The sequence below is a fragment of the Poeciliopsis prolifica genome, unplaced genomic scaffold (assembly GCF_027474105.1).
Source record: "Poeciliopsis prolifica strain line A6 unplaced genomic scaffold, Auburn_PproV2 SCAFFOLD001, whole genome shotgun sequence".
Classification (NCBI taxonomy): Eukaryota; Metazoa; Chordata; class Actinopteri; order Cyprinodontiformes; family Poeciliidae; genus Poeciliopsis; species Poeciliopsis prolifica.
This window is the reverse complement of record NW_026562376.1, coordinates 19741284-19764493: the sequence shown is the minus strand read 5'-3', so window position 1 is coordinate 19764493 and position 23210 is coordinate 19741284. Positions and strand designations below refer to the sequence as shown.

Genomic DNA, 23210 nt, shown 5'->3' with positions numbered 1-23210 from the left:
GTCTGATGGGTATGGACTTGGCTTCGGGACAGAGATGATTGTCCTGCTGCTGCCTGAAGCTGATTGGATCTGGGTGTTTGCAATGGCCTTCTAAGAAACCAAATGATTTATGAGAGTCTCGGTTCAAGGCCAAGCCTATATGCTCATCACTGTAAACAGGTGGGTCCCTGGGTGTTGGCTTGGAATACAAATGTCTGAATTTAGATGTCGGCTCACCTGCTTCTCAGCCGACTCTAACGAGAAATCTCTTCTGCCGGGAAAGCAGACGAAGAGTAAATGATGCCATGTGACAGCACGCCGAAAAAAGCAAGCAACACACAGACGTTTGTATTTAGATTTCTTCTGCGTGGTAAATTACATCTAGTAATATGCTATTTTTCCCATTTATTTTGTGTTATTGGTTCATTTCGCAATGACATGGATCAGCACATCGCATCTGAGTCACCGAGAGGATTCACATTTCTTATTTTATTGTAAAAGTCTTTCAGGTTTTTATGACTTTTGACAGGCACTCTTATATCTGCACGTGCTTGTCGTCATTGTTTTCTATAAATCAATTATGAACAAGTAACACAGGTACTTTTACCTTTAGAGCTGCAATTTTCGCCAAAGTCTCAAGTCGCTAATAACAAGGTTGCTAATAACAAATTTAACATCAGATTGATCAGATCATGTCTGTATATATTTATATTGATTCTTCTCACCTGTAGAACTGCTAAGGGCACAGCAGACTTTAAAACATGATGCTGGTTTAAAGGAGCCCGTGCCATCAAACGTATTGCTTTATTGAGGAGAAATTACATAAAATTATCTGACGATCTAAGAAAATCACTTAGAGTAAATTAACATGCCTTCCTGAACTGTTTCTTTCTAAAGGATTGTCTCTTCCAGAAGTCAAGTCTTCCTCGCCTGTATTTGACTCACTCATGGACAATCAGAATCTCCTCTGATCACCCAGACCAGCAGGACTTTTGGACCTGAATGTGTCAGCATGTTTATGTACATTATCTGACTCCTAGAGGCAGTTTGAATAAACTCCTCCACAGCCTCACCCAACCATTAGCCGACACTCAGAAAAGGCTTCCTCTGCATTAGAGACTGGCCTCATCCCTCCGATTGCTGGACGGAGGCTATAAGTCGCGTGGAGTGTTAGTGTTAAATGAGAGCAATATATATATATACATATATATATATAGATATATATATATGTGTGTGTTTTTTTCTGGAATCACTATTTAACTTACGAGGGCTGATGGAGCAGTTTGTGTTGGGGCCATTACTTCTGATGGGGTCAGATGATCCTTAGGGATGGAGCTGTGTTTTTCTGAGCTGCAACGCCCCGTGGGCAAAGCGCCGCTCACTCAGACTGTCTCAGTGATAGACAAATTGGAGAAAAGCTGATACAACCTGAATACTTTTTTTTTTATACTTTAGGTCCCCAGTGTGTGTACTTTTTCTTATCGCCTAAACTTACAAAAAGAGTTTCACAGAACGTAAAGAGAGTTCTTTTGTGGGAACGCTTTGTCTAGCATTAGTGTCTCCGGTGCTCCATCTCTTCACTCATTCGTACCCATGAGACGTACAGAAACGTGTCTCGGTGAGGCGTTTCAAGTACTTCCCACCGGAAAATTTCTGTTTTATTCTTTAATCTGAAAAACCCTCTTTAATTTCATGAATCCAGAAACTCAGATGAAATGGGGTCATCTGCTTGCTGCTTAAGGGAGGCAATATTTTCCCTGTTGTTTCACTTTTGTTTAGCAGTCGCAGGTTTCTGCATCCCCTCAAAAGCTGCTTCACCTGGAGTTGTAAAGCAGACAAATGTGTTTGTTGAGAATAGATCCCTCCTGAAAACAGGCTGATAAAGGTTAAAGCTAATATAATCAAAGCTTTGATTATATTACTTTCCCAAATGGTTGGATCAGTGCAGGAGATACGCATTAACATAATAGGTGGCATGCTGTATTTCTTCTTTGTATTTGGGCGAATCCTGGATTTGATTGTGTATAATTGACCCTTTTATCAGGCTAATCATCTAGGCTAATCATCTAAGAAAACCTGCAAAAACCCCAGCATGAGTCAGATATTTGGTCAGCATGCTCTGCCTTATAAGTCCTTTTCAATATGTTGCTAATGTGATATAGTAACTTTTAGGTATTTTCTGGCTGAACCTTCACTGGTCTAGGCTTATCAAGCTTAAATTTGCCAGATTTTGAGCACCATGTGATTTATCAGTGCATTTCTAGGAAATACAAAATTCACACTTCACCAAATCTTACTGAGAAAATTAGATTCAGGGCTTTTAAAATACTTTAAAAGTATTTTGCAATTTAGCAGTTATACAAACTATTTTATGTCATTTGCAGATATAAAACACAAATGTATAGCATATTAGGGGGGAAAAACATCTCTTCCATTTCTTACCACTGGTACTATTTCTGATTGCTTCCTTCAACAATAGTAAAAAAAAAAAAAAAAAAAAAAAAAAAAAACTACAATTTGATTTTCTCACAGTTTGAATGGACTATTGTTTGTCTAAAATTGGATGGTGAGTCCTTTTGAAAAGCAGCGAAGGGGAAATAATTTGTATTCACCTGCTGTATCTGAAAAGAGCTGGGGAGGGGCCAGGAGAAAGAGAAGGGGGCTGTTACATAGTGCTTCCTTTATGTGATAATGGATTGCTCTGACATTCACCCACATTGTGGTGTGGTGTGTCTATCAGGAAGTGCTCTCACTCGTGGGATGAAGGGGAAATTAGCAACAAATGCCTTTAAATACACCTATATTGCCAAATCAGATTTCAAACAACACTTTCAATTTGTCTTGTTTTTTCATATCAGAACATCAAGGTGTTCCAAAATGCATCTTGTCATTCCTCTCGCTAGCAAATTAATTGCCTTTTTCTATTTTTCTCTCTTTTTTTTTCCCATACCCTTGTAGTCTCTTTTATTGGCCCAGCTGGGCAACTGGATTCTTCAGGCAGGAATACAAAAGACACAAAGTAAAACCCAGGACAGGCAGTAATGAGCAACTCCTCTTACAGTGTTACATACGGACCTGCCATGGTGTGGGGAAACCTTCAGGAGACAATGGAGGGGTTTAAGAGGTCTCTAGTTCTCTGAAACCCGCTATGATTGAGTTTCCTGGGACCAAGCTCCAGTGTTTGGGACGATTGTGGAGTGGGAGCTATAGGTCTGGAGGACAGGAGGGAGGGGAGGTGAAGACCCTCCTCCAAGCTGACCTTTCACAGACACAGGTGGGGTGGAGTGGAAGGAGCTGTTGGAGGATGATGAGGAAGAGAGAACTGTAGGAGAGGCCTATTGTTCAGCGTGAATGTCGAGGTGCCATTCATCAGCCGTAAACTTGCTGGCTCCATCCACCTGCAGCAGATTTTCTCACAGTTTACTTTCTCCTCAGCTTTGTGACACTTTCAGATTACATGTTCTGGAACCGTGAGTGGGCGGCAGATTTGAACTGACGTAGCTCCTTACATAATTTTAAGGATTTACTTACCTGATTACTTCCTCATCATATAGCAAACAGAAAATGTTGTTCATTGCCTTTTTTAAGGTGTTGTGCAAAAATGTTTTTTTTTTATTATGTTTGAATAGTATTGTATATTTTCGTAGTCTGCAGTGAAAACCCAAAGTCTCTAATACAGCTGATGCTGTATAAGTTTCCTCACTCTTTTGAACTCATTCGTTATCATTTTATTGCAACTCACTTCCATGTCATACCAATGTTTCCCTCAAAAAACTTTCTAAGCCTGGTGGTTGGAGTTCTAGGGCAATCATTCATCCATTCATTCATCAAAAACATCATGTTTTTGAGTGAAATTTTTTAAAAAGTTGACAGAAAATTTGAAACTATCATTTGATAATTATGTGTTATTGAAAGATTGGAAGATTAATACCTGAACACCAACTATAAGGTCTTAAAAAATGTAAATTTTTTAAAAAGACTTAAATAAATGAGTAATCTTAGCCTGGTGGGGGCAAAAATAAAGCCTGGTGGCCCGCCAGGCTTATAATGCACTGGGGGAAGCCATGCATACCTATGAATAACAATATATATTTTTAATGAAACCAAAGGATTTGTTGTCAGGATGGACGGTTAAACTCTTTGGAGCATGCTTTTTTTAAAGTTTTAATTTTTATATTACATAGATTGAAAGCAGAATTCCAGTTTTATCTCAGGATCCTACAATTATTGTAGAATTAAAAACAAATAACTAAACTTTATTCAAATGAAAAAGAATCACTGCCTTGTATAAACTTTAAAACCATTGTGATTTAATTCTTTTACTTCATTTCACACAAAAGTTTCCATGAATATGGAAAGTAGCCTGTGTGCATGAGGAACCCTAAGGCCTCTCACTTACTTGTTTTCCCCACAACAACAAGGGAATAACTTCCACTGTCACACATTGTGTGTTTTTCTGAAGCAAGACTTCAGTAGAAAGTTTGCTGAGGAGTGTAGAATGTTATGCTGAGACGAGTCGAGGGAAAGAACAATAGCTGAGAAAAACAAGCAAACAAAAAAGCAATAAGGTGTTGAGTTGAATTAAAACTTTTTGTGAAGCTTGTTGGAAATAATGGTTTTGCTGCAGCTCATTTTCAGTTCTGAATTAGACCATTGAGTTAAAAACTAATTAAAGAACTAAACTGCATGAGAAAAAAAATATTTAAAAATGTAATCGAAAGCTTATTTCAATCCCACAGTGCTTTGTATCCCTTTCATCCAGATGACCAGTTATACAAATTAACCTTTAGTACAGCGAATTGTTGCTTTGGGAGCAGTAGGTGTCATGTCTGTTGACAAAATCAGTATTGTTTAATAGAGGATGATAAGAAATAAGATATTCTTTTTCTGATACTTTCTTCAAGACATTCAACAGTCAGGAATTCATGTTGCATATTCCTAGTTTCTCCTTTAACCGTGTGATATCAGCCATCTCAGTAGAAGGATTTTGGATTCTGACATTGGCAACATGTATGTTCTGTAAAGCTACTACTTTTTCACCAGTGAACTAAATATTGCAGTTTTCACATTTACTCCACAGTCACTGTTCATGCAGTGCTACTTCACGTTGCTGGCAGCTTTTGAAACAACGCAAAGTGCAGACAGCTATAATAGCCAGTCAGTCACTGCCTACACACTGGATCAGCACAATTCATCAGCCAATATACAATTGTGTTGTCCCAGAAAGACTTTTTTCCCCCCATTTACTGGTAACTCGTATGATTCCCATAGACAGCTTTGTTTTGTCTCTCTTACGGACATGGCCCGCAGGAGTCCAGCTGCAACAAAATCCTCACAGCTTCTAGTTTGCTTGAGTCTGTGGTGAGCATGTCCTGCACTTCCTGTGTAACAGACTCTTTTTGCATTGTCCTGACCTTAAGCTCAGTATAAACTCCATATATTGGCCCCTGTGTGACGAGACCTTTCAGATGGAGAGTAAGCCATCTGGTAAAGACTTGGTGCCAAACTGAGATTCTAATCATACATCTTTTGTTAGACGAAGAGGCGGTAGGGAGAGTTTCTTTTGCTTTTTAGAACAACCAGCTAAAAACAGAAGAGTTTCTGTTCTGTATTAATCTTTTGCTGAAAATGGTTTTTGTTTCTTTGTCTCTCTTTTTTCCACATGTGTGTTAGTTGACAGAGTTGACATCTTTTTGTGTGGCTATGGCTCTAAAAGCATTAGGAGAATTGCCATGGATACAGAGTGCCCTTTGGAGTGTAATTTTGCACTCATCCAGCTTGCCAAAAATGGATTGGAGTATCTATGTTTAGTTTGCAAACACTTTCTACCATTAGCCGATCTGTAAAACCAAAGAAATAGATTGCAAATTAGATCGCATATTGTGCATGGAAGTTTATTTCTGGTGTCTTACAGGATTTGCATGTTTTCTAAGAGATTAGTTTTATGTAAACTTTTAGATTTTTGAAATTGTTAGATTTCAGTAGCTGAAGTGCGTCTTGCGATGTTGTGTGCAGAGGGTTTTGAGAGTTCTTTTAGCTATTCAAGAAGCAGGTCACCATGCATCCCTCTCACTCTCCTGCATTTGTTTAGCACAATGAATGTCTGCTCAGCATATGAATGGCTTCACCCATAACAGTCATGTGAGAGGGCAAGCAAACTTGTGCTCTGACCATAATGTTGTCCTCTGGTTTAGTGTGAGAAAAACTATGATGAATGTCAAAATGTGGATGCTTATGCAAATACAGAAGATGAAAGCATACGCAAGCTATGACAAGCAAAAAGCTTTGGGCGTGCCAAATAATACCACAGAAAAAAAAAAAACAAACAAAGGAAGTATTGGCTAATTAGCTTAGTGGTTCGACAGCCTTCCTATGTTTTGAATTATAAGGCAGTGAAAGAATTAAAAGACCAAGGAATATCATACAAAGACAAAGTTAGACTGTCATAGAGTGCTGACATAAAATCAGAGATCTGAATTTCCCTCTGTTCATTTTATGCTTTACTTCTAAAGAAGCGTGCTTTCTTTTAAACTGTGAAGTTGCGTTGATCAGCAGTTTTTTTTTCAGGTCTTTTGAAGCTTTTCTTTGAGCTTTTACTGCATTTCTACTGATTTCTGTCCAAGTCCTATACCTGCAGTGTTTACTTAAACAAAAAAAGAAAAGACGACAAATAAAAGACAAAATAAGTGGTCCATACTGAGAAACTTTTAAGCAGACTCAACTTGTGAATTAATTTCTTAGTTGAACAGTGATTGCCAAGTTTCAGCTAACAGCTATAGCGATTCTAATTCTGATGCAGAAACTATTTTTAATCCTTCAAATACAAGTGGCACTGTAATGTACCATTTAATAATTGTTTGCCAATAGTACATTATGACAGTTGGACAGACCTATTGTGTTTTTACCTGCACATCTGTCGTAGATCTTCTTAGTTTTTAAGAAGTTAAAGGTCCTGAAGAGTGATCATGAAGATGAAAAATCCAAAGAAAAGTGAATAAATCACTGTTACTGTTATTATTTGAAAATCGTGAGGTACTGAACTTAGAGTTAAAAACAAAATGAAACATACATGGGAAAATGTCAAAAAATAGACCTCTGTTAATTACTAACAGCACACGCTGATCAGTTTCTGATTCTCTGAATCTATTCCATTCAGAAGCATTGAGAGGTCTGCTAAAATGATCCAGAGGTCAAATTTTGTAAACCATTGCACTGCCTCTGGAGAACATCAGAACGGCAATAATGTCTTGTGACTTGAAAAGAAAATGGAAGAAAGTTCCTGATGACTTTCAAACATTTCTGGCAACCAGATTGCAGAAAACGTCAGTGGGAATGTCAATGCAACCTCAAGAAATTACTTTGCAATGATATGATCTTTTTCCCCGCCAATCATAAGATGAAAGCATAATTCCTCTTTTCCCAAGAAGCCGAACAGGCCAGCATCCCTCAGTTAACGCCATCTCATGTAGCGCTGCTGCATCCATCTGCATGCTAAAAAGAGACCCTCTCAGAAGCACCGGCGCCATTGCTGATTAGCATTTGGACACAGGGGACAAGGAGCAAATCCTGGAGTGTTGTTGCTGTGTATGTGGAGGCAGCTCTGTGAATGCCAATGGGCTGTGCGCTGAAAGGAGGGGAACTAAACAAATTGCCGGACATGTTGCATTAGCAGCAGATGTCAAACAGAGCCAAGAGATGTTTTGTGTCAAAATCTGGGAAGGTTCTGTAGTCCGTCTCCGAAGCTCATGTGGGACAGTTTTGAAGATGCCACGGTGTCTTCATGTTTGGTTTGCGGTAGCTTGAAAAAAACAACAAAAAAACAAAAAAAACGCTAGAGCATACGGTTCCCATGATGACAGCCAATTTTCATTGGCAGCAAGAATAGTGGAGAAAGAAATAGTGATGCATAAATTATGGTTGCCTTGCCTTAAAGGCTCCTAGCAAGTATACAGCTGTGTGCCTGCAATACCTCTTCCACCAGAACGCCACCATTCTTTATACATCTGTGTGCAGGGGGAAAAAACTTTTTTTAAACTGCTTGTTAAAGGCTTGAGAAGCTTTTATAATCATCAAAGTGCATATTGGATTTTGTATTTACTCTGTTAGACTGATGGAGCCCACATCACAGGCAAAAATTAAATGCTGATCATGTTGTTCTCAGACAAAAGCTTTGATGTACAAACAAAGTGTATGGGATTTCTTCAGATAAAAGCCCTTGCTGCTTTGAACTGCATTGTTCACCTAAAATGAAAAAGCTGAAAGAGGAGAACAGAAACAAAGTACAGTATTTAAAGAGGAGCCGATGGCTGATCTCTCATTGTCTCACATTGTACAGTGCAGATAAAAGGCCCGGCTTCATTTCTGAACTGTGAGGTCTGTCCTGAACAACAGGATGCCAGTTCATATGTTAACCACACCAATTATTTGCATATGGTTTCCCAATTATAAAGGCTAATGAGAAGATTAGGGGAAACCCGCACTGAAGCCGGCTTGTGGAATTTCCATTGTGATCAAGCAGCGGCTCAAAGAAGGGCGTATGAGGGCCAATGAATGCCAAGCTTCTTGCATCCTCCACTGTAATTCACAATCCTGCTCAAAAAAGAAAACCTCAGCGTACATTTCTCCACCTGTTTTTGTTGTTTTTCATAATCAGCAAAGAACCATCCAGAGCCAAACATTTTGAGAAATCTTCCTGTTCCTTTTCCTCTTGGCTGCTTAATGGCACAGAAAATAATATGCGGTACTTGGCATGAATAGGCACATCCTCGGAAAAAATAAACTCTTCCAGGCGTTTCCATTTTCTCCTCTTCACTTTCCAGCGTATATGAAGCCATTCTACTCATTATAACCTCCCCATTCAGACGCCTGTAGGGGATCCCTGCTGCTCCATTAGGGCCATACCAAGCTTCACAAACTCTGATTGCAGGAGCCATCAATAGTGCTGATTATGGGAGTTAATTAGGGTGCCTGGCATGAGAGAATGTCACGTTTTTTTTTGTTTTTGAATCAGAGATGTTAAATTTGTGGGCCGCTGATGCAACAGCAGTAATTCTGGTAAGGTTGCGTCACTGCTGTGTGGCGCAGGCAATGGCGGCATCTTCGCTAGAGGCTAGCATATAGCACAAATATATTTTATTAGCTGTGTGTTCTTGCAGGATCAAAGTTGGGACTTTCCCCTGATGACTGCTTTTCATTTACACTTTCATTCTCAGTCCTTGAGCCCCTGACACCTCCATTTGTGTGTTCAAACGAGTCCTACCGCTCTCAGTCTGTGTGTGTAGTTTTGAGACATGTGCACAAAACCAATTAGTTTTGGGATGTTGAAGTAGTTGGCTGTGGCAAAATGACAATGGAGTAATTGAAGAGGCCGGCGGAATGAGAGGCCAGGCCGCTGAATGCATCTCTGACAGAAGGGAGTGTTTTCTTCACTGGCAAAATAAGTCAGGCCTGTAGGAAGGTGTTTTCACATAGCGCTTTACAGTGATGAACATGGCAGTCTTTCAGTTGTCTGACATTTACTATAATTAGGTTTTTGTTTGCTGAATGTTATTTAGGTTTACCTTAGTTCAGGTCTTGTCAGTGTGTAAATTATGAAAATGTTTAGATTTTAATTCTGCAGCTTTTCCATGCAGTTCCTGATTAATATTTTGAACTCTTTTATTTTTGTCCCTGATCGCAAACAGTCTGAGTCATTTACAAATATTAGACTAATCTGAAGTTAAGCAAATATTATCATGCTTGTGTAGCTCAAAGTTCAGTAAAATAAACTATTTCATTAGTGCCATGAATCAGTCACCGATGAAAAACTTTCTTCCTACTTTACAGTGAGATATAATTCATCCAAACCAAACTGTCTGAAGGTCAGCCTCAATATGCTGCTTGTTAATTCAATTTCATCATGTTAATTTTAATTTAATTTAACCCAAAAAGCTGCATATCTGTGATATTTGTTCAACACACACTTATCAGTCAACCTTCTTTAACTTGATAATCAATTGAAAGCTGTAGAAAGCATTTCTAAGAGATTTTATTTTATTGAAACGATAATCTTCCACTACTTCTTGTTCCAAATAGCAAACCCTGAGTCAATGTTTGACATTGGATCAAGTTTTAAACTACCTAAGAAATTTAATAGTAAATCGGTGTGATCTGTTGCTGTGAACTTCAAGTGCAAATGACTGCAAAAGTGATTGAGTTTACACCCAAACTGTAAGCATTCAGTGCTAATTAGTCCCAGAAGCTGTGTTGCTTAAACGCGGTGCATGCATGTGTGGGATCTGAAAACAAAACAGCATCTGTGATAACAACAAAAAAAATAAATAAATCCTTGTTTCATTCACTCAAGTGGAAAAAGAAGCTTTGGAAAGAGACAGTTTCCACTTTAATGAAGAATATAAACTTAAGTAGCAAAGTTCATTCGGAGGAGCATTCAGCTGTTAAAAAAATACTTTTTGGACAAAACAGAAACATTTATAAAGGCATCGTGTGTGCAGACTTTGACCTGGAATCTGTCAAAATTACCGTTTTGTTTTCACGATATGGAGCTTTCCAAGTGGCATAACAGCTGGGTTTATCATCCTCCTCTAGGCCTAATCTATTTGATAGCTTTTTAAAAAACATCAGCAAATCTGTCATGCTTCTTTCTAAGAGCCCATTTCCTGTTCGATTTTATCAGTTGCCTGACAGCTTTTGGCACACCACCCTAAACAGTACTTTAGATTTATCTAGGCTTCAGCAAGAGCTTTATTGACTTTGGCTTTCCTGTTTGTCAGCAAGGGATGCTTAAGAGCTTTTAACAATACAGGCAAATATTGTGTCTCCTATAAAAAGCATATATCTAGCTTTTGTCTTTTGTCTTGCTCTCATTCACTGCAAACTATTGGTGGAGTGAAGGTGTAAGAATTAACAACATGAATCCTTTATGATTTCATGCGAACAGCGTAAAGTCGGGCTCTTTTTCTTCTGGCAGCTCTGTTGGTCTTAAGAGCCCCACTAGAATTTCCACTGCTGTCCCGCTGTGACAGGGATGTGAATGTATCACTGCAGCTCACAGGGATAATTATATCACACACACACAAACTGTACGCGGACAGTCACACGCTCCTGGAAGTACAGACTCTGCACATGCAGACTAAAACATGCTGACCGGCTGGAGCTGAGCTGCTACACCTCATTAAATTGGGAAATGAATCCTGGACAGAGTGCTGGCGCCGTTTCAGATAAGCTTGAGGTGTTTTAGGATTCAACACATAAGTTACTGTGGCTGATTTTTGTTGCCAATTCTGATTCCCGATTTATTGCCACACATCAAATCTACATACAGATGCAATGGGTGCAGCATCCCAATCACAAATCTTTGATGACATTTTCGGGGCCATTATATTTGAGCTGAATGTGGACATCAGTTGAATGGCCTCTCATTGCCCTTGATACCCAAACATAAAACAGATGTGAGTGGCTTAAATACTCAATGACAGTGGCAGGGAATCATGATGGTGGAAAACAAAAAAAATCTGGGCACTGCTAATACTGTCACTGCTACTAAAATGAACAATGTCTTATTTGGGTATTTTCCTAATACAGTGCAGCTTTAATGAGATCATAAACTGAAGCCATGTGGCCAAACCAACATTTTGAACTTTTTTCTTCAATTTTTTTTTTGTCCGTTCCTTTGAGAAAGTACATCCTCACTGAAACCTTTGGATTTCTGATGTTTGCAAATCCAGCATGTTCAATAGAGGGCAAAGTTAAAACACAGAAACGTTGCTGCATCTGTTCAAACTTGCTAAATGATGAAAGATATGCTCTCTCTTGCTCTTTCGCAGCCTGAATACGTCTTGACAGAATATGCATGTTTCCTTTAAAAAGCTTCCTACAACTTTCATGCTTCCTCTGACTTTGCTTTTAAGCAGTTTATTTGGATCCCTTTCCGCTCAGGTTTAGCGCATTCACTGATCATAAAAAGATTGGATTTTTGAGTTCCAAGAACAGCCAGTCACCAGCCAGGACCAGTCAGGCTGAAAGCCATTTCATTCCAGCAACCAGCAGATTTTCTTGTTTATTTATTTAGTTTTTATTAAAATTTTTACAGAAATGATTGCTCACATCCAAATCCGACTTTTGATCATCATCATTAATGAAATATTTGTAAATCACCTCAGATTTCAACTTTCTCACGGCACATTAAACATAAATATTGAAGGATGGAGTGTGTTCAGGTTGTGCAATCCTGCCTGCAGCCTTCAAAAGGGGCTGGATGAAAAGCTGCCCCTTATCTTTGTGTGTGAAATCCCAAGCCAGACCTACCTTTTTGTGAACACAGCGCTGTGATTGGCTGAGCTGGACGAATAATACACAGCTTCCCAAGAGAGTTGTAGTGGAAGCCCAAGGTAACAAGTTACCAGACACCAGCTTTGGGGGCCATAACTGTATCATGACCCTGGGGCAGCGCTAACGAGCACATTCACTCCCCAGGGAGGACCATTCCCAAATCCAGGTCTGACTGACTTACTGTTTAGCCTCTGGTACCAGACTCAACTTCCACCACCTCCTCATCTAAAACCTTGTTCTGTCAACCCAGAGGGCAAGACAGCTACACACATCCACAGCTCTTCCTCTAAAAGGCTCTATTAGATTCTTTCATGTTGTAACCATCATTAAAATCCAAAATTTGCTAATGTGCTTTTGTGATAGTTGGGAAAATGAGCCTGCCTGAGATCTAATTGAAGCTGTGACATTTTAATACCAGACTAGTGAATGCCTTGGGTGCGACATGCAGGAAGGAAAGATTAAAAACAGGTCTCTCTGCAGTCATTAAAAGATAGAAAATGACTCCTTTTTAGGCTGTTCCTTTATTCTCATCTAAGAACAGCACCCTTACTCATACAAAATACTGATGAGCTCCTTGCAATAACATTGAATAAAATTAGAGATGTACTGTTCAAAATTTGATAGCCAATTTCCTATCTCCGGTTTTTGTAAAGCTTTGACCCGGTGATTAACTTCCAGTAGCTATGATAATAGAAAATATAAGACTAGCATTCATAATATATTTGTTCAGCCTTAAAAGCAAGGACTAATTGATTTCACATTTTAAATGACTAATCTATTTCACCTATGTGTTATGTTAGTGCTTAGCACCCTAAATGCTAGTGTTGGTAAAATGGCTGCAATTATTGATCAAATCAAATCAGATTTCCAAAATGCTGCAAGTTTCATGACACACTGCGGTTGATAGTCCAAAGAACAAAACAACTTACTGCACCCATTTCACCCTTCTTGCTATCTTCTGAAATTCTTGCTCTCTTTTGCAGCCTGAATAAACTGCAAACATGTCCTCATACAGTTCAGTCCAAGGTTATGAATCCACATTTGTTTCTTAAATAGTAAATCAGATGAGTAGTTCTCAAAAGATAACATCATAAAACCACATCATAAAATTAGAAGAAATTTTATTATTTTTTTTATTTACAATTGAATGGAAAATCATGTTATTGTGTAATTGTTTCACCCTTTTCAAATCAGTGAAAAAGTGTAAAAATGTATCTTTAGTGTTTAAATCCAAGTCTTTCCGGTTTGATGCCTTTCTTGCCATCGCACTAATCCTTAGTTCCTTCCAAAGACTCTCTATCTGATTCAGTTCTGCATTGACTAGAACATTGCCCAATGTTAATACCACTTCCAGTCAGAAGCAACATGGTGGTAAATTTGAAAGCTCACTTTAAGCCTAAATCTGCCAGGGGTGTGTATAATTTGGGGATTAAGTGCGTATTACGGTTTCCTTCCACTTAGCTTCTCACGTCTCTCTTCTTCCTCTGATTTTGCTGTCGGACGCCTCACTAGCATTGAAACTTGCTGACTTTGAGTCGAAATTGAAGCGAGTTGTTGTCAGCTCGGTCCCATAGAGCTTAAGTATGATACATTCACCGATTACGGGAATTTTCTAGTTCCCGACCAGCCGATCAATTAAAGTCCATTGAAAATCATCCAATTCTGGTCACCAACCAATTTCTCTGTTGTGCTTTTATAATAGCTTAGAAAATGAGTGTGTCTGTGCTGTAATTAAAGCTGTAACATTTCACTACTGGGCTGCCTTGGGTGAGACATGCAGGACGGAAAGATAAAAAAAAAATCTGGTATTATCACTTTCATCAAAAGGTAAAAAAATTAATCTTTTTATTTTTTGTACAGTTAAATTGCAGCCACAGAGACTGAAGTCAGGTTTACTTCAGTGCCTACTTGTTACCAATGCTTGTTTCACACTCGTTTTGTCATTCTCTTATTTTTTTTGTGTTTTGCAATTTTTCTTTTTTTTGCTTTGTCTCAAAGAACAATAGCATTTTTTGAAAGCTAATGTGACATTTGTCTGCTCGCACTAAAAAAAATAGAGAGAACATCAGTGTTGCTGTTTTTTTCTCCATAGTTACAGTAAATGTCTCATCTTGTCCAAAGGTTGTGTGGAAAGAAATTCATGTAAATAATGATTTATTAATCTCTCATTGCTTTGTATAAAATAAATTCAGACAAGTCACCCCTGCTGAACCTGTGATATCTCCACCATCTGTCTCCATTAAACAGCTATCAAACAGTCGTACCTGACATTTGCTGCTACAGCTGCTGTCTCGCCAAAGACTGATGGTCCAGTGTCAGAAATCTGACCTCGCCGCAGATCAGTTTGCCTCAAGCCTCATCTGCCAGTCACTCACATTGATAAAACTGAGGGTGAAATGTGTTGGAATGTAAAGTATGTCCCCCTGTTCTGAACTTTAGCCGTGCCATCCGCCGGCGTTAGGAAATCGAAGCAGAGGCAAAGCCCTAATGGCGCAGCGTGATGAGTGCAGCGAGATGAGCCCGCGCGGCTTCCTGTCGATCCCTATTGGAATGCTCTACATCAAAAAGATAGCTCCCAGCAAAACACTGCACACACCAAGAGACATCGATCTGTAACCACAGAGTCAGTGTATGTAACTAGCTCGCTTGTTCCACCTCTGACCCTCCTGTGGATGCAGAGTAGAACAAACTCAGTGTTATGATTAATAGCTTCTGTCACTGGATGTGCTGTGAAATTCTTAGCTTTCATTTAATGTCTGAGATTCTCTTTCTCTGCTTTTCTTTCTCGCCTTGCAGTTGTGGAAGTGCCCTCAGTCTCTGGTTAGCAGCAGAGGGGCAAGGGCAGACCACAGTGACCCACGATGATGATGGAGATGAGGAGTTTGGAAGCAGCGCTGCTGGTGTTGATCCTGGGACACCTCGTCTCTGCTCTGGAGGTCCCACTAGACCGTAAGGGAACATATCATACAACACATCAGAAACCAGGGAAATGCTTAGGGTCTAAGCCAGGGGTCTGCAACCTGCAGCTCTGGAGGCGCATGTGTCTCTTTGGATCTTCAACAATGGCTTGTAATGCCTTAGGCTAAAAAAAGGAACTAATTTATTTTTTAGGTTTTTATGGACAACTGCACTATAGTTTTTCAACAGAGTTGCACTAAAAGGACCAGGGAGGTCTTTTTTGATATATTTATTTTTATTTGACCTTTTTTCTGTGTATGTCAACTTATTATCTCACATGAAAAACAAAAGTAAAAAGTGATTTTCAGCTCTTCAGGTCAAGACAGGTTTTGTTTCCAGTATATCTGGTTTGAAATGTGACCATCATAAACGGCCCTTGTCAAACCATGGGACAACCTTTTTTTCTCTAATCACTAATGTCTGCATCTCTTTACTGTCAAATTGTTTTTCTTGTTCGCTGATTCATTGGGGGAACCCACAAAAGTTCTTCCGGGATGTAAGTCACAAATAAATGCTTTGCTATTAATAAGTTTGCAGTTTTTTTTGTCTCCGTCCACATTTGGAGGATTTGTTTTGTTTCAATCTGCACAGTATTTATGCCTAGTTAATATTAAAAAGTTTGGGGTGTGATTTGGAGTGAAATTTTGCATGTATTTATTTATGTGCTTGCTTTCTTTTGTTTTGTGTGTTACTACAGATATGGAAGATTTTACATAGAAAATGGCCACAAACAGCATGACTTTTTCAGTGATTTGTTTTGTCATAGTCCTTTAGTTGTCTCCCCAGCAGAGACAGGAATTCAGTAAGCATCGCTAAAGAGAAACACATCTTGGTGTTCCGCATGCTTTTGTGATTTTTTTTTTGCCATTGCGCAGATAAAGAGAGCTTTTTGTATGTATCAGCACAAGCCCCTGTGTGTTTTTGGACACTCTGGTCTGTTTCAGTGTGTTTGGTAATGACTGCTTGTGTGGTCGACACACAAGAAGTAAAATGGCTTCAGATTAAGCAGCAAAGGTCATGGTTAAACGTTTTTCTTCTTTCTGATCTCCATGTAGTGGCACAGCCTCCAACAATAACTCACCAGTCCCCAAAGGACTACATCGTGGATCCTCGGGAGAATATTATAATTCACTGTGAGGCGAAGGGGAAGCCGCATCCCAGGTAGGAAAAAGCCAAGTGCAGTTTAAAATTCAAGAAGTGTAAATACTCCTTGAGCTCTCAGACATAAACAGTTCAAGCTCAAATATTTTTTTATTTTATTCCATCTCAATTTATTTGTAAACACGCTGCCCTTGCCACAGGCTAATTGTTACTCAGGCAGCTGGTTTACTGCCTCTTACACAAACATTTATGCATTTCTTTGTTCCTTAGTTCTTGTTCCTTAGGCTTTGGTAATCTTAAGAAGGCAAACCAAAAGCAAGCACAGGGACTCAGGAGTTTTAATTTCTTGTTATTCAATTTAGACACTGATGTTTTATGTTTGGTTTCCACAAGTTAAAATGAAATGAGCTCATAGTTCACTTCAACAACTTAAAATGATCCCAGAGTCACAATTCTCCAGTTCTCATGTATCCATCATAATCGCCCATGCTGATAACCAGACTGAAATCATTTAATTTGTTTCAGCCTAATCTAGCTTATTTACCTCTTTGCTTCATCCTGCCGTGTTGTGTTATGTGTCAATAAACATGACAATCACATATTTCCCTCTTTTTATTGTCAGCAAATTAAAGAAAGATATATTTTTGATTGGATTTTTTTCTCTATTGTTACCATATATTGATCAAGTTCTTTGTCTGCTGACAAAATCTTCACTCCCATTAATCAAAGATAACACCCATACTGTTATCTAGTAAAATAGGTTGGAGACAAAAGTGACTGAATGCCTTAAACTTCATCTACGTTCAACATTTCATCTCCGCTTTACCTCAATAGTTTCATTGATGCTTAGGGCATGAGCGTTCAGTTTACATTAAATCTAAAGCGAACAAGTTTTCCAAGAGTCAGATATGTGTGTGTAGCAGACAGAAGCTCCATCACACACATATCAGTCACCAAGTTCATGTCTTTGAAGGGAAATGTCAAGACGCTGTTCTGCATACAGAAGCAAATGTTTGTCCTAAAAGTCTGCAAGTTTAAGGATAAAGTAATGCACTAGATTAATAAATATCCAAATAAATAAATTAATAAATGTAATTTCATGTTCAAAATTTTCTTTCCTTTTAAATGAATTTCAACAAAATATTTTAAGTACATCACACTTTTTAGGCATGGAGGTGCCAGTAGAAATCTGGCAGAATTACCCCCTAAATAAGCCCTTATTCCTGCAACCTATCATAGCTAAACTGGAGACAAATAGTTTATTTAATTTATAACTTTAACATTAAAGACTGTGTTGTTTTTTTCCACACACTTTCTCCTATTTTCTATTTTTTAAAATGTTATTTTTGTACAAATTAGCGATTGTGATTGCGCCTCACTGGAAAAGTACTCTGATTCATTTAATCGCCCGTTCATTCACAAAAACTACATTGGTTTTTCCTCACCAGCTTCTCCTGGACGAGAAATGGGACCCACTTTGACGTTGAACTGGACGAAAGTGTCACCATGAGGCCTCACTCTGGGACCCTGATGGTGGACATCACCAGAGCAAGACCTGAACATTATGAGGGAGTGTTTCAGTGCACGGCGAGGAACAAACACGGATCTGCTGTGTCCAACAATATCGTCGTCAGACAGTCAAGTAAGTGTAGCGTCCTGCTTCGTGTCATTTAAGCCATTTTCTTGTCTTTCATTTCAAACATTAAATTCATGAAACATTCTGGGTCATTTCCTCCTTCCTTTTCTTTTCTGTAAATTAAGTTGCGTATTTCTTCCTAAGACGGCTTATTGAAGGTACAGCTTGCAAGTAGAGAAAATGCATGTTAGATTATAGATTAAAATGCCCCGTTGTATTTTTCCTCTTAGCGTTTCCACTATTTAGACATCATCCTCCCATCTTGCCTCGTTGCTTCTGTCCATTATTAGCCGGCATTTTATGTCCAAATTGTGACAATACTCACCCTGTCATGTGCATGTCCATTTTCAACATCCCAGAGTCCCCCTTGTGGTCAAAGGAGAAAAACAAACCAATCGTGGTTCAGGAGGGCGTCTCCTTGGTGCTGCCATGCCGACCCCCAGCAGGACTTCCACCTCCCATCATATTCTGGATGGACAACAGTGAGCTGATACCTGTCATTTTGATTCATTTGGAATTTTTTTAACGTGGGCTTTGTTTGTAATTGTTGTAGGTATAGTGCAGAGCTTGTATTCTTACCATTATGGATAAAAATCTATGTCAAGAAAAAAAAAAACTGTGAAACAAAGACTGTGAAATGTTCAAGAAACATAATTTTGGGAGATCGGCCGATTTTTACATGTGGAGCCGATCTTTTCCACCGATATTATCAACGTTGGCAAAGGTCTAAAAATCAACCATTGTGTTTTTCTTCTCTCCTGTGAGAGAGGTTTTCCTGACAAACCGGCCGACCAGGTCATATCTGCACATTTACAGTTAACAATAGTTACCCCATTGTTGCCAATTCAGCAACTTTTGTGATATACTGAGCAACGTTTTAGACAAAAAATTTTATCAGCTAAAATCAGAATCGGTAAGTTTGGCTTTACAAAGGTCTGTATTTGGCAATCAGCTAGAAAACTGCAATCGGTGCACTCCTAACTATAACTGTAGCTGATTTGCAGAAACCAAATTTGTCAAGTCTTTGCTTGATGCCAAAAATGCTTTTGAAACGTCACCATTTCAGTTTCAACAACTTCAAAAATATTAATTTTACAGCTTAGTTAACTCTGCTAGTTGATAAAATTAATAACAACTTTTTTCTTGCATATACAAACCAAGAACTTAAGTTGTACTAATTTGAACTGAAAATCATATCCAAACTGGTAAAATTCAGAATGAGAATAGGGGTCCTAAAGTTCAGCTCTGAGGGACTTATTTAGTGTTTACTTCTTGACGTCATAAAGGATGTATATTTATATTGCTATAACTTTCTCAGACTTCCAGAAGTTACCTCAGAGTAAGAGGGTGTCCCAGTCCTTGAATGGCGATCTGTACTTCTCCAACGTTCGCCGAGAGGATTCCAGGAACGACTACATCTGCTACGCTCGCTTCACGCACACACAAACCATCCAGCAGAAACAGCCCATCACTGTCAAAGTGCTCAACCGTAAGTCTCTTCCCCCGTCTGTGATTCTCAGATTTAAAGAGGTGATTAAGATTTGTGTGATTTAAAAAAAGCACAACAGTGTTTGTGTAATAATGCATGTACACAAGAAGCGGCTCTTTTTCAGCAGGACAGTATGTGCCAGGAAGGCAGCGTGGGAGGGAAACCCTGCTTCCCATCACAGATCCGATCCTCAGAAATGCTACTGTCGTCTGACTCAAAGACATATTGTCTGAGTTCTGGTTGTTCTCTAAGCTCTCTGCTAAGCAGCTTTTTACTGTTTCTGTTGTGTGTTGTTTTTTTCCACACACTTTCTCCTCCAAAAACAAAGACTTCTCTTATCATTTTAACCTTTACAGCTGACATGAGAGACTGCATTCTGGCGATCATTCCCCTTATAAATATTTAATGTTTTTTATGTTAGTTTTCATATTGCCCTCTGTTAGGTAAAGGATGTCCAGACATGTTTTTGTAATTGTCATGATTTAAAATCGTTGCATGTGTGATTTCTTTTGTTTTGTTTGTTGTGTTACAGTGGATGCAATCAATGAAACAATGGCAGATTATTATAATGACACTGAATTGTTAAATGGTGAGTTTTTGGCACCCTCCAGTGTTTAATGCCTCCCGACCCAGAGCTCCAGACTCTAGCTTTCACCCACTAACACCAACCCTTCAACCCATTCATCCTTGGGGCTTTTTTTTTTCAAAGGTTGCTGGTTTCTTCCAGGGTGAGATCTAGCACCCCCTTGTGGTTTTTCTTAAAGTAGAGCTCAGAACTGTGGCTTCCTCACTAACACTCACCCACCTCAACCCCCAAAGTCACTCCTGCTTTATGCAACTGAACCCTGTTTCAAATGTACCTTTCCTTTGAGTTCCTTCAACTACAGCTGCATGCTGATTTCATTTTAGACTGAACTTAGCATTTAACATGTAACATCAACATTTACACAATTTACTTTTCCATAGTTCGAACTTCTAACTCACTATCTGAAATCAAAAAATAATCTGAAACATGATCTCGGGAACTCTGCACTGTCTTTGCAGAGCACAATATTTGTCCACTATGAAAAAAGGGATAGCAATGTCTCAAGTTGGAATGTGTGTTCATAATTGAAATATGGTGATTTGTATAGCAAATGCTGTCTGTTTGTAGACCTAACAGAGTAGCAACCTTTCTAATAAAATAGTTTTACCTGTGACTCACCATGGTGGTGAATGACTGACTTGTGACAAGAACTGTAATTCAGAAAACTCAAAATCTGTGAACACCCAGTTCAGAGAAGCATTCTTACTACTGACACTTGTGTTTTTCAAATCATCTGTCACCAGAATAGAGCCATTTAGTTTATTTTTTGTAAAACATTTTGACAGTGAATGGAAGCAGCTGGAAGTCTTTCTTTTCTTCACGTAGACAGACAGTGCTTTTATGGATGTATGAGGAGCTGCACTCCACTGATGTTAAAAAAAAGACCACTATTTTATGGCAATGCTATTAGGGCTGTTGTAAAAGAATATTTTAGTAGTCTATAGAATATTTTTAGAATTAATCGAGGAATAGGATCTCATTCCTACCGTTCACTCCAAAACCGTGACAACGTGCTTCCGACTGCACAAAAGCTGTCAGGCTCCAACCATCACGTCGCGAAATTCATCAAGCCTTATTTGTCCGCCAAACCCTCACACAGCGCCGCACAATTCACCACCGTGCTGCTAGCACTTCACAACAACTTATAGGTGGAAGTAAAAGTGCTGCCCTCCGCAGACAATGATCTGGGCAGAATAGAGAAACTCGAATCACTCGAGGAATCGTTTCAGCCCTAAACTCTACACATGGGTGGCTGAAATCAACTTACTACTTCATAGAAGATCTGTGACAGAAGTGAGATCGCTCATCCTTTCTTTAGCTAATCCTGCTGTTTCTATTTCCAGTAAACCTTTTCATTCTCTCATTGCTGATTTAATTCAAACTTTTTATTGTTTCTATTGATATTATTTCCACCTTATTTCACTTGCTTATAAATAGTGTAAACTCTTTGAATGATGTACATACTAAATCTGTTTCATTTATTTTCTTTAAAATAATCTTGGTAATTGACATATTTTGTTTTACGTTTATATTTCACTGTCTAAGTTAATTTTATACATAAGTTTACATAGTAATGCATGTTTGTTTTTTTTTGCCTATAAACACCTTTAACACACGCAATAAAGAACCTGGAAATAAAAGCCACATTTACCAATAAAACATGAGTATTTGTGTGCAGAGATGGATACATTTCCAAGCAGATGGTTTGATTACACCACAGTATTGAAAGGCGAAGGCTTAGAGAACATGTAGGGCATGATTTGCCTCAGTTCCTCTCCATTCTTGGCTGATGGCAAAGAGAGTACTTTTTTTTTCTCATTTTTGACTCGATATATCTATGTGTGTAACTGCAGAGGCCCCAGTGGATGAAAGGAAGCCAACCTTCCTCATCCCATCTGGCCACTCAAGCTACAAGATGGTGCTGAGGGGGCACGTACTGGAGATGGAGTGCATTGCCGAAGGACTGTAAGTCAGAGAATGAGCCAAAATTAAATGTCTCAGCGCCTCGAGTAGCCGCCTGCTTGATCACAACTCTAAAATCCAGGCCCACCCCTGAGGTATCCTGGACCAAAGTGAGCGGAGATCTACCCAGCAGGCGCACGTCCTTCCTTCACTTCAACAAGACCCTCCGGATTGTGAACGTGTCTGAATCGGACGAGGGAGAATACAGTTGCACAGCCAAGAACCTGCTCGGCTCTGCGCACCATATCATTACCGTCGAGGTCAAAGGTGTGTCTGCGTCTGCTGTTCCCTGCTTTCTCTCTCCTTACTCTGCCTTCCTCTCCTAATTGATTTATGCACAGATGCCATCAGTATTGTCTGTTCGGTAATTAATTCTTCGCTCTGTTCTCCTTGCAGCTGCCCCTTATTGGATCAGTGGACCTCCAAAGAATCTTGTTCTGGCTCCAGGAGAGAATGGAGCGCTGACCTGCAGGGCCAGCGGCACACCCAAACCCTCCATCATATGGTCAATGAATGGTGACCGCATAGAGAGTAAGAGCAATTTGCTCCACTGTCAGAGATATACCCACTCTAACATCAAATATGTATCACAGCCTATATAAAGTTTGCTATATTATTTAAAAACACTGAAAATTTTCAGATAGTAAAAGTACAAATTTCTAGTGATTTTCTCTTTTGTGTGAAAACTCAGAGAATGCAAAGGATTTAACTTTTTTTCTTGAAAAGTGTCATGATGGGTTCCAGTGGACAGGTAAGTTCAGGCGTGAAGGAAAACAGAGGAGCAAGCTGACTACCGGCTGGGTAATCCAGGAACGGTTTATGGTTAAGCTGCAGAGATGAAGAAGGGACTCAGAGGGTAACTATCCATGGCGCCACAAGGAGGGAAAATCCAAAAGCCAGGTCTAGGATTTTCACAGAGAAACTTTCTGGGCATCACGAGGAATCTCCATCACTGGCAAACACTCAGTCTGCTCCTCTTAAGCTCCAGGATGACTGGGTGATGAGTCACAGGTGCGGTGACTGAGTCAGCAGGCACGCCCCTCCAGGTGTGCAGCCTTTAACGCCATCTGGTGGATAAAGGATGAAGCAGCAGCCAAACAGAGAAAAACCCCACAAAAAACCCCAAAACTACTGGTTCCCAACAAAAAGCTACTTAAAGATATTTGATA

General features: G+C 39.3%; 1 protein-coding gene across 18 annotated transcripts in view; it reads left to right on the top strand.

Moving 5' to 3' along the window:
• Nucleotides 1-23210, top strand: part of LOC129366125 (neuronal cell adhesion molecule-like) — an 87957-nt gene that overhangs the window by 43191 nt on the left and 21556 nt on the right. For 9 of the 18 annotated variants that reach the window (XM_055040550.1, XM_055040305.1, XM_055039824.1 and 6 more), the window contains 10 exons: nucleotides 15106-15258; nucleotides 16323-16428; nucleotides 17817-18010; nucleotides 18130-18162; nucleotides 18364-18486; nucleotides 19323-19493; nucleotides 20026-20082; nucleotides 21933-22044; nucleotides 22124-22308; nucleotides 22438-22572. In XM_055040550.1, the coding sequence (XP_054896525.1) occupies nucleotides 15171-15258; nucleotides 16323-16428; nucleotides 17817-18010; nucleotides 18130-18162; nucleotides 18364-18486; nucleotides 19323-19493; nucleotides 20026-20082; nucleotides 21933-22044; nucleotides 22124-22308; nucleotides 22438-22572 (1204 nt within the window). In that variant the 5' untranslated portion in view covers nucleotides 15106-15170. The remainder of the gene's footprint in view (nucleotides 1-15105; nucleotides 15259-16322; nucleotides 16429-17816; nucleotides 18011-18129; nucleotides 18163-18363; nucleotides 18487-19322; nucleotides 19494-20025; nucleotides 20083-21932; nucleotides 22045-22123; nucleotides 22309-22437; nucleotides 22573-23210) is intronic. The other 9 variants (XM_055040851.1, XM_055040770.1, XM_055040137.1 and 6 more) reach the window with 3 other exon arrangements.